This window comes from Hylobates moloch, unplaced genomic scaffold (assembly GCF_009828535.3).
Source record: "Hylobates moloch isolate HMO894 unplaced genomic scaffold, HMol_V3 SCAFFOLD_2, whole genome shotgun sequence".
In the NCBI taxonomy this organism is placed as follows: Eukaryota; Metazoa; Chordata; class Mammalia; order Primates; family Hylobatidae; genus Hylobates; species Hylobates moloch.
Window position 1 is genome coordinate 32,815,493 of NW_026652277.1, and position 14,752 is coordinate 32,830,244.

Consider the following 14,752-nt stretch of genomic DNA (forward strand, 5'->3'; position numbering starts at 1 on the left):
TCAAAACCCTCCAACAAATTGTTGTATCCCCTGCTGAAAAACCTGCTCCATCATATAGCTTTGTGTACTTCTCTTACACTAATGATCTTATTTACTGCTATATATTGTCATATATATATATGTGTGTGTGTGTGTGTGTGTGTGTGTGTGTGTGTGTGTGTTTATTGTTCTCTCCATATTCAACTAAGAACTCCTTGAGGCCTTGGACTATTTCTTCAACTTCCAATCCTTTGTGGTTAATAGTCTAACTGAAGTGAATTCTTCATTGCTATTTATGATATTAATCAGTTGTATATTTCTTTCAAGTTACAAATATTAAAAATAAATTTTAATAGCAAAATAGTACATGCACAGCAAAATCATGCTCTTTTTAATAAACAAAGCCAAAGAATATAAATAAACAGGTTATGTTTTATAAAAGGTAAACATAGTAAAACAGTATTACCCACTCAAAGAAACACATTTGTTTCTAAGAAAACAAACATAAAACTACACATATCTGTGAGGATTCATTTGTAACTTCTGTTTTTTTGTTGTTGTTGTTGTTGTTTTGTTTTGTTTGTTTGTTTGAGACGGAACCTGACTGTCACCCAGGCTAGAGTGCAGTGCCGCGATCTTGGTTCACTGCAACCTCCACCTCCCGGGTTCAAGCAATTCTCCTACCTCAGCCTCCTGAGTAGCTGGGATTACAGGCGCCTGCCACCATGCCCAGCTAATTTTTGTATTTTTAGTAAAGACAAGGGTTCATCATGTTGGCCAGGCTGGTCTCGAACTCCTGACCTCAAGTGATATGCCTGTCTTGGCCTCCCAAAGTGCTGGGATTACAGGCGTGAGCTGCCGCGCCTGGCCAGTAACTTCTTACTTTACAAACAACACAATACATTTTAACTTGACATTTGCTTTATCCTATATAATACAAACATAACAAAATACATTTAAAATGTTGTTGAAATATACAAAAATTTAATGTAATTTTTGCATCTGAGATGTTTAAATAAGAAACTTCTTTAACCAGGTATCCCTTTGGACTGCAAGAGCAGTTTATATCATAGCTTTGCAGCATAATCTTTTTACTCTCAGGCTCTTCAAGCATTTTTATCTTCTTCTATCTAAATAAAAATAGTATTAAAAAAACAGAAGGGGTTAGATTCTGCCAATGAACTGTGGACACCAGTATCTCATTCTTCTATTTGTCTCCTTATTCTAGTTTGAAAAAGCTTTGGAACACGTTATTACCTATCATTATTACATATTTCTTGTAGTTTAGTGTTACTCCCCCAACTGGAAATAGAAGTTGCTCTTTAATAAGGCCCAGGGTGCTTAGGGAGCAATGCAAGATTTTTCTTACATCTCTTGGGCCAACCCTATACAACTAAATCTGGGAAAGGAATTGTTATAATACACTGTCCTTGAAAAGTTTCTTTCAGCTCATTTGGAGAAATGTTGGATAAAGATAACTTTGCGCTTACAAGTGCTCTATTATTATTAGTATAATAACAATAATTATTATTAAACTAAAAGTTATCTACTACTTTATCACCCTTTCTCAATTTATGTTTTTTCACTCTTTAAAACATTTACCCCAAAAGGGTGAAAATAATGGTTTAAAAATTGTACCTTCATTTACCTTTATTATACTACCTAATTGCCCATAGGACATCTAGCTTTCACAGTTTTATCATTAGAAGCAAAGGACCTGCCAAATTTCTGAACATTTTAAAAAGAGAAAATAAATGCCACAAGCATTTTCCATTTTAGTTTTGGAAATGTTCTTGTTTTTTTGTATAAAGGGGGAAAAATTAAAAAAAAACAAAACTCTCCCCTGAAAATATTTGATGTTTGCTATCTCAGTATAAATCTTGCAGAAGTCATCTAAGCCTCCAAGTATCTGTTTCCTTCCTGGTTAATAGCACAACCTGGATGTCAGACAGGCTGACCATGACTCAGAGTGGGACTCTAGGCAACTACTGTCAATAGGCTTGGGGACCACAATGAGTGAAAACAAAAGCCCTTACTCTTCCATTGTGTGTTCTAAGAGTGAGCAGACCTAAGAGTGGTGGTTTAAGCACTTTCTATCAGAATGGTGATTGTTTCAGTATTCTCAAGGAGATGGCAACATCATGGAAGGGCAGCAACGTGAGTCAGCAACGTGGTATATGGGTCCCAATCAGCATCTGCTTCTGATTTGTTTTTGAAAGAAAATCCTTAGTCGGTTTTCATTTGAAGCCTGCTGCAGATCACAGCATCAGGGAACATTCCACCTTGCTCCTGGGCCAGAGCATTCCTTGGCAAGAAAGATCTATTTAAAGATGAACGACTGAGATCGGATCGTGCCTTCCCCTTGGTTGAGCTGTTTTCTTATTTGTGACTGTAATAAAGTACACACATGTGTATCCATTACTGAGTGATTGTAATGAACCCTGGCTTCTAACAAATATTAAATACGACATGTTGATTAGTAAGGATGTCATACAACTCTAATTATCATGTGCTCACCCCCAACTATAAGCTAATTACCATGTGTCCAGAAAAGTTTTCTGTATTTTTTTTTAGGACACATATTGTAAAGTGATTGCTAAAACATGTACAAATTGGGAATTGGTCTAATACTTATAGTAATCTATAAAATATAATACTAGTCAACGAGTCAAAAGGAAGATATAGATCTAAAATTAATAATATGGAAAAATGTCCATAATATATTGCTAAGTGAAGTGAGCAAATATAGAACACTAGCAAGTGATTTGTTTTGTTTGTAGTTTGTATATTATCAATAAAGATGCTATGAACATTACTGTAACATTTTTTAGTGAATACATGCACTCATTTCTCTTAGATATACACCTAAGCATGAAAATGCTGAATTATAGTGTAAGTATATGTATAGTTTTAAAAGAAACTGCCAAGAAATTTTTCAAAGTAGCCGTACACATTTTCATTCTCTCTAGCAATGTAGGAGAGTTCTGGTTCCTTCGCATTTATGCTAATACTTGATATTGACAGTCTTCATTGTATCTGTTCTGAAGGGTGTGTAGTGATACATCATTGTGGTTTTTACTTCTAGCAAGTGATTAAATTTTGTTTTTAAATATTTATGTGTAAAGAGAGAAGTCTAAAAGTGTGCATACTTGATATATTTTTCTATAATTCTTGTATAATGATTTTGTGTTACTTTGATAATTAAAAACAGAAAGAATAAGAAATTAATTCATATCTGAACAAAGGTTTCACAAGACAAATTATCCCTCACTGAATAATAAATACATTGGAACAATTTAAAAATGAATGGTATATTTATTTGAATTTCAAGCTGAAAAGATAACTGAAAGCAAAAGTCTCAGTATCTAGAAAGGAATTTTCATATATATCAGAAAATTTTGCAAAAAATAATTAAGAAAAATGTTTTATGTTTGAAATCATCTGGCTGGGCATGGTGGCTCACACCTGTAATCCCAGTACTTTGGGAGGCTGAGGCTGGTGGATCATTGAGGTCAGAAGTTCGAGACCAGCCTGGCCAAAATGGTGAAACCCCATCTCTACCAAAAGTACAAAAATTAACCAGGCGTGGTGGTGAGCTCCTATAATCCCAGTTATTCAGGAGGCTGAGACACGAAAGTCACTTGAACCTGAGAGGCAGAAGTTGCACTGAGCCAAGATCACACCACTGCACTCCAGCCTGGGCAACAGAACAAGACTCTGTCTCAAAAAAAAAAAAAAAAAAAAAAAGAAATCATCAAAGCTTTCAAGATGGTATTTATAGGAAATTTTAGTCAGCTTTAAGGACAAGTTCTAGGCTAACAACTCACTAACTTGCAAGCACATGAAAAACACGCAGAAGATTGGTGAAGTTTTATAAGTGCTCACTCAGTCTTCTCCCCGGGAGATACACAGAGAGCAGACAAAATAAACCAGCTTTTGTCCCTGACCTGCACAAAGTGATGCTTACACTGGAAACTAAGCTAAGTTCCTCTGGCAAACTTTCTTCTCTAACAATTTAAAAGGCTTTTCAACTAGAGAAATATGTCAGCTTTCCTCTGTCAGACCTTCTGGTTCCAAATGACCCCCTCCAGACAAAACTGAACTCACTGACACACCTTAAAGGAAGTCTGATAGGTGGTTATTAGGCTAAGGCTCTACGTCTAAGACCCAAATATGGCTTAATTCTTTCTTTTTTACAACCCTGTCTCCATCTCTTCTCACGTCCCAGAAGAATTAACAGACTGTTCCGCAAGCCTAGAAGTAGACATCCAGACATCTCTTTGATTCTCGGGGCTAGTCTGACTCTTTTCATAGAAATATGTTTGAAATCATCAACATGTTATTTCTCAAGACTCGACATCTGAAGGCTTAAAAATCTCACCAATTTCCAGCGTAATATCTTGATCCACTCATCAGCTTCTACTCCGGTCTTTGCACAGAGATAAAATGTCCTGAATGGAAATACCAAACTAATAGGACAAAAGAAAGAACATAAGATATTGCAGATCATTAGCTATATATATATATATATATATTAGTTGAACACTAATTAGAGTATTGCAAGGGAAAAAAGAATTGATAAAGGATCCAGGTAAGTACCTTGAAGTGTTGGTATATATGCACCTATTCCTGCCAGCAAACTGCAGAAATGTTAAGGAAGTTGTAGATTCATATTATTATTCAAAGTCAGATGTATATACTCGAATAAAACTTTGAAGAAGAAAGAAACATGTTCAGGACACCCCTAGATCCTTTTCTAGTTCATGTCTTAGGTTAACTCTAATACTTATGTGTTTACTCAGCTGATCTCTCAAAGATCTCTCAAAAACTTGTGCTATGATCCAAAGAATAAGCAAGACAGAGAAGTTTGCTAAAAAGAACTCATTTGTGTTAGCTTGCTTCAATGAGGATAACTCTGCCTTCTGTGGTTGTAGGCAATTTCAACTATCGGGACAATAAAAAGAGACAATAAAACTCAATTAGTTATTTCTCCCATCTCTGGCCAAGAGTCAGTCTCTGCTGCAGGAAGTAAGAACTTTCCCACTGGAACAAAATACTTTTCCTAGATGTACAGTAATTTTTCATTTGACTGTGTCTGATTACCTAGTTAAAATTATGTAAGCGATAAGGTCAGCCCTAAATTACATACTGAACATACTTCCTGTACTTACAGATGAGATGCAAAAATACCAAAAATCTTTTTTCTTTTTGTGAAAAAGCCTTCAGAAGGGTTTCTATATCTTAAAGCCTAAGCAGTATATTTTGTTGATACCAGCAATTAAAGTTGAATAGGTAAGAGGTAAGTCCCTGTGCATAGAAGTTTGTAATACCTTGATGTGAGGTCTAGTGGAGGGCGAGTGGACAGTGGTGGAGAGGGAGTGATACAGTGCATATACTCGAAAACTGGTTTCTGACATTGTCATGGTTTGGTACTCCCTATGGGAGACATTATTAACTGTCTATTAATAGAGATAATTATCCCTTTCTCTTGCTAACAGAACCCCAGCAATAAATCCTAATTTGTTTAAGCCAATTATGATCAGCTGCTGGGGATGGCCATGGCACCCAGTCTCATAGGGGAGTTTCTGGAATAACATTGGTTTTCCTGATAAAAAGGGACAGACATGGATGATATCATCCCTACATCTGTCTTTGTACTTTGTTGAAAACATGAGACCTACAGGTGTAGTAGACACTCAAATCCTGAAGTAGCCAGCATAAGAAAAGGCCAGAACAGTAGAGACCCTGGACCTGGTCTTGTCACCACAGCTGCTTGCCTCCTGATTTTTGGATATATGCGAAAAATAAAGGTCTGCTAGCTCACAGGGCATGTCTACGCACATTTTAAAAAGACACCCATTCTCAGTTGATATTATAGAATTAACATTAATTTCCTCAGGTGTAAAATGATATTGTAGTCCCATATGTGATATTTTATTCTTAGGAGACACATACTAAAGTCTTTAGGAATAAAGTACCATGATGTCTGCAACTTACTTTCAATTGGTTCAGGAAAAAAAAAAAGTAGATAGACTAGGATAAAGCAAATATGGTAAGATATATTAATAACTGCTATGGAGGGTATATAAACATATGTCTTTCAACTTGTGTATGCTTGAAAAACTTTAAAATAAAAGGTAGTGGGAAATAAGACATTCCTTTATCAAGACTCTTCTCTCAGTTAGAACATTTTTATAACATACTGATTACGTTAGAACAAAATATTTTTGTGCCATCTGCCAGAAATTGTCAAAACAATACAAATCACCTATCATTAGAGTCAACAAAGTTATAAATAAAATGAGAGAGAAAACCTCAAAGAAATTAAATTGTCTAAGATGTGAATGGCATCCTCTATGTGAGTCATACTTCTCCAGCACACAACGTAAGCTGAGCTGACCTGCCTGTTTGTTTAAGCTACTTTAAATGAGGTGTTATGTCACGCTCAGCTGAAAACACTCCTTACATGTAGGCATGCCCCTCAGATCTAAACTTTGTAGACATTAAGATATACAGCTTTCTATTCCTTAGCCAAAATAAGTGTCTGGCAAGAAGACATTAAAAAACGTTTTCTTTATAAAATAACTTACCAAAAACAGTTTACCCTTTCTTGTGAATAATCAAATTGTACAGCTGAACATTCTGTTAGGTCAAGGATTCGAATTGGTTCTGGTGACTAAATAAAATAAAAAGCAACATATGTCATCATTAAAAAAAAAAAACAGACAAATCTGTCCCTCAGTTATTCCTCTGACAAGTCTTCTACTATGTGCAATTGTCAAATTTCCTTTCACTAACAGGACTGACAATAGAAAAGCCCTACCAAGGGAAGTCCTTGGTTTTGGAATGAGCCTTTCATAAAACTGGGCATTAAGATACTACCTTCATCAATTTACTGATGAAGATAGATTTTAACACATGGAAGAGGGGCATATTTTTCTCTCATTTTTTAAAACTTCTACTTTCTTAGAAATGTTATATAAGAAAAGTGAGAAAAAATAATTTTAAATTGGCTTAATGAAATGGGCACGGGAAATAGAGAAACTGTATTTTTAATAAAGGGACAAATTGCTGCAGACAGACAGTTAATAAATTGTGGCAAGAGAATAATTACATTGCCCGAAACAGAGGGAATTATGTGCCCTGGGGAACTATAGTTTAGCCAATCCAAGACAGCAATTTCTGGGATATACATCTCATCTTTGCAAAATAACTGCTCATTTCAGGAACCAAGAATTCATAACTCCAATCATTTATTAGGTGTTTCAGGTGGATATAAAAATAATTTCAGAGATTTTAAAGACATAAGTTTCTTTCATCTAGATAATTGATTTTTAAAGGAAAAATATATTATCATGTTTCTCACCATCTGGTCTTTGAAGTATTTCAGTTCATTCCTGTGCAGAGTAAACCATCTTGTTTTCCAGGTCTGAGAAAAACACACACATACAAACACACACACACACAAAGTTTTGAATACAGGAATGTAATATTTGAACCAGATGATTTACTTTCATTTTAAAAGTACCTAAAAAATTAAATACTATAACCCTGAAAAAATTCTTGTGTGTCATTTCTGAGAAAAAAGTTTCAAAATATCTATAAAAATTAAAATAATTTCATGCTTAATTAAGCTCATAATGAAGGCAGATATATCATAAGTATATTTTTAAATGCAAAAAGAATTAGTCTATCATAAATATTCAATGTGATTTATAACAAAAATGAAGGCAGATATATCATTAGTATATTTTTAAATACAAAAAGAATTAGTCTATCATAAATATTCAATGTGACTTATAACAAACCACTACAATTTCCATTTTATTAACTCTATAATAAAAATAAATATTGTTCTTTGAGTACCTAATATGGACGATATACTATCGTTGGAGGCTTTATATATTATATCCAATCCTCATAAAACAATGCCAGTATTATTATTCTTGTCTTACAAATAACAAAACTGAGGTTTAGGAACCCTGACTCACGTGATATTCTAAACCTTGCCTAAGAACTCCAAGGTATCAGTGGTAAAAACCGTCATTGCCTGCTGTTACCTATACAAACAGCATCCTACTCTATCCTGGGTGGCAATGTGCCCAGTTAAAAGAAGTAACAGAGGATTTAAACATAAGTATGCTATGAATATGAATACTCTCTGTCCTCAGGGAGCATTCGATCTAGAAGGGACACAAATAATGAAATTATTTAGGCTAATTCCAAGCACGCCAGTGTCTGTGAGAGGTTAAATACCGTGACTCTTAAAACAAGAAGGAGCAGATACATTCCATGAAGGTCTTCTTGGCACATTGAGATGAAACAAAGAAATTCTAAAGGTACAGTCTCATAAATGGGGAAGATTTGGATACTCTGAACTTGTAAGAACTAAATTGTGTTTTTCTTTGGATTTTATAACATAGTTTCAGTAGCATCAGTGATGTTTTTGGCCTATCTTTAAGGAAACATTTTATACAATTTTGACTTCTTCCTTGTTTTAGAAAAAGAAGGAAAGATGTTCTAGAGTTAACTTGCTATCTTCATCCTCAATCATTCCATTCAGAGGACTATGTTTTATTGACTTTTAACTGCAGGCTACACCTATGCAGGGCTTTGTCAAAAAATAGTCAAGTCATTTTCCAGAATTTTGACTAATAAGCCATAAAAATGAACTCTTGAGTCAGGTAAATATTACAAGTGGGTTAAAATAAGCAGGCAATTATGCTTCCAAGAAAAACTATCAAGATGAGAATTGAGTCTACATGACGTGTTCGCTTTTTCTGTGGCTGGCATGAGCAAAACCACACTTCCTTACCTTGACCAGGCCTCCCTGTTTGGTGAGGTAACCTTCTTTGGTGCCCAGCTGAAAAAGAAAAGCACTGAGTGAAGCCCAGAACTGTCACAACAAGACGTTTGTCCTTCCTTTCCTATCCTGTTTTTAAATGAAGAATGTTTGCCTTTGATCTTTAAATTACTGTCTATCATTTTTCACCTAGGGACTAGAAAAGCTTCCATGTGCTGTGAGAGATTGTTTTCAGACTGGATCTACTGGTGTCATTCTGTAGCTACTAACTCCAGTTAGCAATTTGCAAACAATAAACCACATCGTTTCACTTATAAAAGTCTGTGTTTGTCAAAGTGTGTCATGTGAAATCCAGCTGTTTGGATTGTTACAGGGTTATTAGCACATAAACACGCACACATCTACTGTCAATACGTTTGGGAGAGCGGATTAAGAAAACTAAAAGGATGTTTTTACTTCAGGGCTTCCCAGAGTCTGTATTATGCTAATATACTTTGTAAATTTTTAAGAGGGAACCTTAGAAACAGCATTTTTACCATCTATTTTATCACATAATCCTCCTCCCCACCCCCACACTCTCTTGAGATCCATGTTCCAAGAAACAGACGGTCAGGAGTGTAGATTTATTTACACGTGATTTATCCAAAATGAATCTGAAATAAGAATGAACCAGTTCTTTTAACTCATGTTGTCATTAATTCAAACGTAAAAATAATAGCACACACTTACCTAGCACCTATGAAATATAAGGAAGGCTGGAGAATTGTGTGAACAGAAATTTGCATAAGAAAAGTAGCCTAACATCAAGAAATTTATCATTTCATAAATTCCAGAAGAAATTCAATTTGTGGTAGAATATTTTGTTCAAATGTGATGTTATCATATGTCTTAGTAAGAAACAAAATTAACAAAAATTGGGAAGTGATTTGGTTGACAACAAGGTTCTTTCTATGGTAATTTCCAGAATATTTTTTTCTGAGGTGAATTTTCCCAACCAAATAAAAAGAGGAACAACCATCTCTACCACAATAAAAAGAGTTAAAGCAGGAAATAAGCAAACACTTCTTTTAAAATCTTATGATATAAAAGTAAGGATAAACTACCCAAATGTTCACTTAAATAATATTAATCAATATTGGTGAATTTGATATCTCATAATCGGTGTGATTTATTTTGACATTAAATAAATTGAATTGACTCAATTGAGTTTAGGTGTTATAGCAATGACAAAAAGTAATTATTTTGGGCTGTTGCAGGTTAAAACCTGTAGAGGCAAAATAACTAGGAGTAAATTGTTATATAAAAGATCCTGATAGAATTATTTACTAAAACCAAGCTGGGGAATAATCCTATCTTACCTCCACCCAAACAATATACTATAAGTGTAGTATTTTTCTAAGGTTTTGATAGGTAAGTAGAAGGCTGCATGGGAAAGCAATGAGACTATTAATTTTATTCAGAGTCTCAAGATGTAAGAAAGTAAATAATTATAGAGCACATTTATCTTTAAAAATCTATGATCTGTAGTAGAAAAGCTGTTTATAAGAGCCCCCATTGGGGTACCATCTAAATGTTCAAAAACAAAGGACTGTCCTTCCTGACATCCTACCTACCTACTTGCCTACCAGCCTTAAATGAAGTCAGAAGCCAACAGGTCAGGTGAAGCAAGGCAGGCATCGATGTGTGAGTGGAGGGCTTTCAAGCACCTTAGTACTGGGCGGTGGAGCCCAAGCAGGGCACAGAGAGCCTCTGTGTGGACAATGGCAGTGACGGTGGCAGCAGCAGCTGTGTGCGAGGCATTGAAGCCTGGCAGGGTGTGGAGGGCTTCTGCATGAAGGGGTGGAGGTGGCAGCTACTGCACCGTTTCAGAGCTGAGTTGGGCTAGGTGGGCATCTGTAGTGAGGGTGGGAGCAGCAGTGGCCTGGAACTGGGCATTGAAGCATGACTGGGTGATTGGAGTGTCGGGGTAGGGGCTGGATAGCAGAAACAGCAATAGGAGATTGCGTATATTCAATTGATCATCACATGAGTAAGTGTACTGAGGAGAAGATCCATATTTTCTCACTGTGGGAGAAGGGAAAACACTAGAATGAACTTTGTGGTACTGGAAGTATTGTTGTGAACTCATGGATGGATGAATGAATCGATAAATACAAATGTAAAAGTATGTATGTGTACATATGTATATACATACATATTTTCCCAGCTCTCCTCACTGAGTGGGCTGGGAGAGTGACATCCTGATAACAATAAGCACATAGTACCTAGATGTCAATTTCTAAAGTACTATTCCGTGGAAAAAGAGCAGAGTTTCTTGGAGAGATAGCTGATTCTAGAGCTGGGTACAAAGAAAAAACAAGATAAGTCCGGATCTTCTTGCTATTCAGAAAGTAAGAAAGTTCTTAAAAGAATTTTGAGGCCAGGCCAGGCACGGAGGCTCACAACTATAATCCCAGCACTTTGGGAGGCCGAAGCATGACGATTGCTTGAGCCCAGGAGTTCGATACCAGCCTGGTTAAAATGGTGAAACCTTGACTCTACAAAAAACAAAAAACAAAAAAAAAAAAAGAAAGAAAATACAAATATTAGCTGGGAGTGGTTGTGCACAACTGTAGTCCCTGCTACTCAGGAGGCTGAGGAGGGAGAGTCACCTGAACCCAGGAGGTCGAGGCTTCATGAGCCGTGATCACACCACTGCACTCCAGCCTGGGAGACAGAGTGACAGAGTGACACACTGTCTCCAAAAAAAAAAAAAAAAAAAATTATTTTTGAGGTCGTATGAACACAGACACCACTTGAAAGGGCTCTTTCCCTGACTGGCCAAATCAGAGAAATTTTGAAGGATCAGAATAAATAATGATAGTCATGATTATAACCATTTGATATAAAAATGATTGAAAATTTTGAACAATAAAAAGCTTTTCCTTACAGTAGAATGACAACCAATGAATGTAAAAAGGAATAAGAGAATCAGAGAGTCACCATTTGGTAACAATCGTAGTAATGATTAAAACAGCCAAGAAACATCAGTAAATGCTAAAATTGGCAAGTAAAAATTTAACAAGTAACAGAATATTCTTATAGTCTCAAATAACCTCACCCCAAATATATTTTCATAACAAAGGGAATATGGTGACTTTAGAGTGAAGAAACCTGGCAGACACCACTTAAGTAATCAAACACACCACAATGCGACAGATTGCAATTGTGTTCCATCTGAGAAGATGCAGTGAGAAGTGCAAACACAGCATCACTTTTGTGGTATTTGTACTCAACACAAAAAAACCTGTATCTAATCATGATTCAATATCATATAAACCAAAGTTGGGAAACAATTTACAAAATAACTGGCCTTTAAGTTTCAGATGTGTCAAAGTCAGGAAATTAAGGAAAAACTGAGGAAGTGTTCCAAAGTGAAGAATATTCCAGAGACAGGACAGATAAGTGCAACTTGTGCTTGAGGACTGGATCCTTTTACTCTGAAGGACCTTACTGAGGAAACTAGTGAAGCTTGAATGAGATCTGTGGATGAAACAGTGGCACAGCCTCAACGGTAATTTTCTAGTTTGAAAGGCTCTATGTGGTCACGTAGGCAAATGCCCTTATTTTTGGAAACACACACTGAAATATTCAGGGTGACGGGGCATCATGTAGGCAATTTACTCTCAAATGGTTTGGGGAAAACCAAGTTCTGTGTACTATTCTAGCAACTATTCTGTAACTTTGACATTATTTCGAATAAAAAAGCATGTTAAAACATAATAGCGGATTAACTGAATAAATTTATATACTCAGTGGAAAATTACGGAATTTGTTTAATGGTGTTTTAGAAAACTAAGTAATTACTTGAAAAACATTTTAAATATATAGTTAATTAAACAAGAATATTACAACTCTACAATGAAGAGCTCATTATTTTATGTATGTGTGTGTGTGTGTTTATATGTATATATATACATTTTTTTTCCAAGTGAAAGACTGAAAGGATAAAAAACAAAATGTTAAACCTGAGAAGAGTTTCAAAAACAAAATACTGGAAAAGAGCAACATGCAAGGAAAGTGTCCAAGAAGAGGAACTATAAAATGTGTCAAAGATTACAGAATAAAGAGAGAAAGATGTTGCCAAAGCTAAGGAAACAGAATTTTTAGAAGGAGGGAGTTGTTAAAAATGTCAAATACCACAAAAGGGAAGCTAAGGAAACTAACATTTTAGATAGGACATATTATGTCAGGAACTTGAACTATATTAATCTCAATCTCTACCAAGCCAACTAACTGGTAGTTCACATTTAACATGTCCAGAATAGAGCTCTTCTTTCTCATCCCCTCAACCCACCCCTCCTGCAGAGTTAGCCTTCTAAGTAAATAGCAGGGCTTCTCTGCCATGACTCTGCTACTCTTTCTTTCATGTATCACATTCAATCCATCTGCAAGAATTTTTTTTAAACAAGCTCAGAAGGTAAAGAATTTTCATGTTACGTACAAAAGGTACTACTGAGATTTTGGGCAAGATAATTCTCTACCACTCTTTGAAGAGTAGTTAGCCCCTGATCACTGTGGGGAAATAATTCTCCTCGGGTCTCTTGTCAAGTTTCCAAATGTCTTATGAGCAAGGCATTAATAGTTCTTTGTTGCAGACTGATATTTAAAGTATGCTTATACAAGCAACCTTGGAATAGAGAAATATTTCCCTTCAGAGCAAAAGACATGTCTACTGATCATTAGAAAAGATTTGGGTTCCTGAGGCTCAGGGTTCCTCTCCTGTAGGGCGACCCATTGTGGATATCACCTGGCCCTTTCAATGTTGCCCTTTGGGAACTTCGGCTCAGCACAGGGAACTAGCACAAATACTGATATCCTGGCTGTTGCTCTTCCTGTGAATAGCAAACTATTTTTCAACTCTTACCTAGAAGTCTTGTGTCATCCATCAGCATCCATGAAACTGCAGCAGGCCAACTTGTTAGCTTGCAAGCAGAGTAAAGTCAGACTCTTCATGGCTCTTGACACTCACTCATGATAGTAGTGCCGCAAAGCATTGCACCAACAGAAACACTCATATTTCTAAATGCTCAGCTGGGAGGTGCTGCTCTTTGAAAACTCCATTACCGTATGTGATCTGATCCCTCATTACCTCAATAATCTCACCTTCTACAACTTTTCCTCTAGCTCACTGCATCCCGTAATTCTACCTTTCTAGCCTTTGAAGCACCTCAATTTTGTTCCCACTCCAGGGCTTTTGTACTGTTTCCTCTGCCTGCAGCACTCTTTCCACATCTTGACGTGAGTCACTCCTTCCCTTCAGTGAAGTCTCTTACCAATGGTTCCTCCTCACAGAGGCCTCCCCTGCTTCCCTCTTCTCCCCTTATCCTACTTTTCTTTTCATGACATATTACTGTCTGGTATTAGATTACTGCATTGATTATTGTCTGTGATCTTTACTAGAATGTGAACTCAGTGAGGGGAGGAGGACCTTTGTCAAAATCACTGCCAAACTCCCAGTGCTTAAAACAGTTCTGAGTGTATTGGAAGCACTTTAAAAAAAAAAAGTTTGCTTAATAAATGAATTAATTAAATTTAATCCTATCATGGGAACTCAATGTTATGCTGTTTACAAGACATAAATAGCAATTTCCCCAAATGCAGTTACTAAAAGATGTTAAACAGTTTTACACAGTCATCTGCATTTCTGGGCAGTGGGGCATCTTTCACTTTTGCTTCAAACAAGAAGTTCTTTTAATTCTCTTCCTCCACTGCTAGACCTTGAGCAAGAACTACATCCCAAAAAGAAAATGCAGAAGTTTGAAAACCCTCAGGGCTTTCAGGCTGGAGATGGAGGTGCAGCATCATGCAGCCATTTGGGGTAGCAAATGAAGGCTTAGAACTTGTGTTCAATAAGGGACAAGAGCATTCTGATCAGACCAGAACTCTTTCCTCAGCAGCTATACTGGTCCAGTCACCAATGATTCCCCA

The 14,752-nt window shown here is 36.2% G+C and overlaps 1 protein-coding gene across 1 annotated transcript in view; it reads right to left on the reverse strand.

Annotated features, from left to right (window-relative positions):
• Positions 1-1,788: 1,788 nt before the first annotated feature.
• DAPP1 (dual adaptor of phosphotyrosine and 3-phosphoinositides 1) overlaps positions 1,789-14,752 on the reverse strand; it is a 54,255-nt gene continuing 41,291 nt past the window's right edge. The window contains exons 5-9 of the mRNA XM_032179273.2: positions 8,795-8,842; positions 7,346-7,408; positions 6,570-6,655; positions 4,361-4,448; positions 1,789-2,368 (exon numbers count right to left, since the gene is read on the reverse strand). Coding sequence (XP_032035164.1) covers positions 2,300-2,368; positions 4,361-4,448; positions 6,570-6,655; positions 7,346-7,408; positions 8,795-8,842 — 354 coding nt within the window. The 3' untranslated portion in view covers positions 1,789-2,299. The remainder of the gene's footprint in view (positions 2,369-4,360; positions 4,449-6,569; positions 6,656-7,345; positions 7,409-8,794; positions 8,843-14,752) is intronic.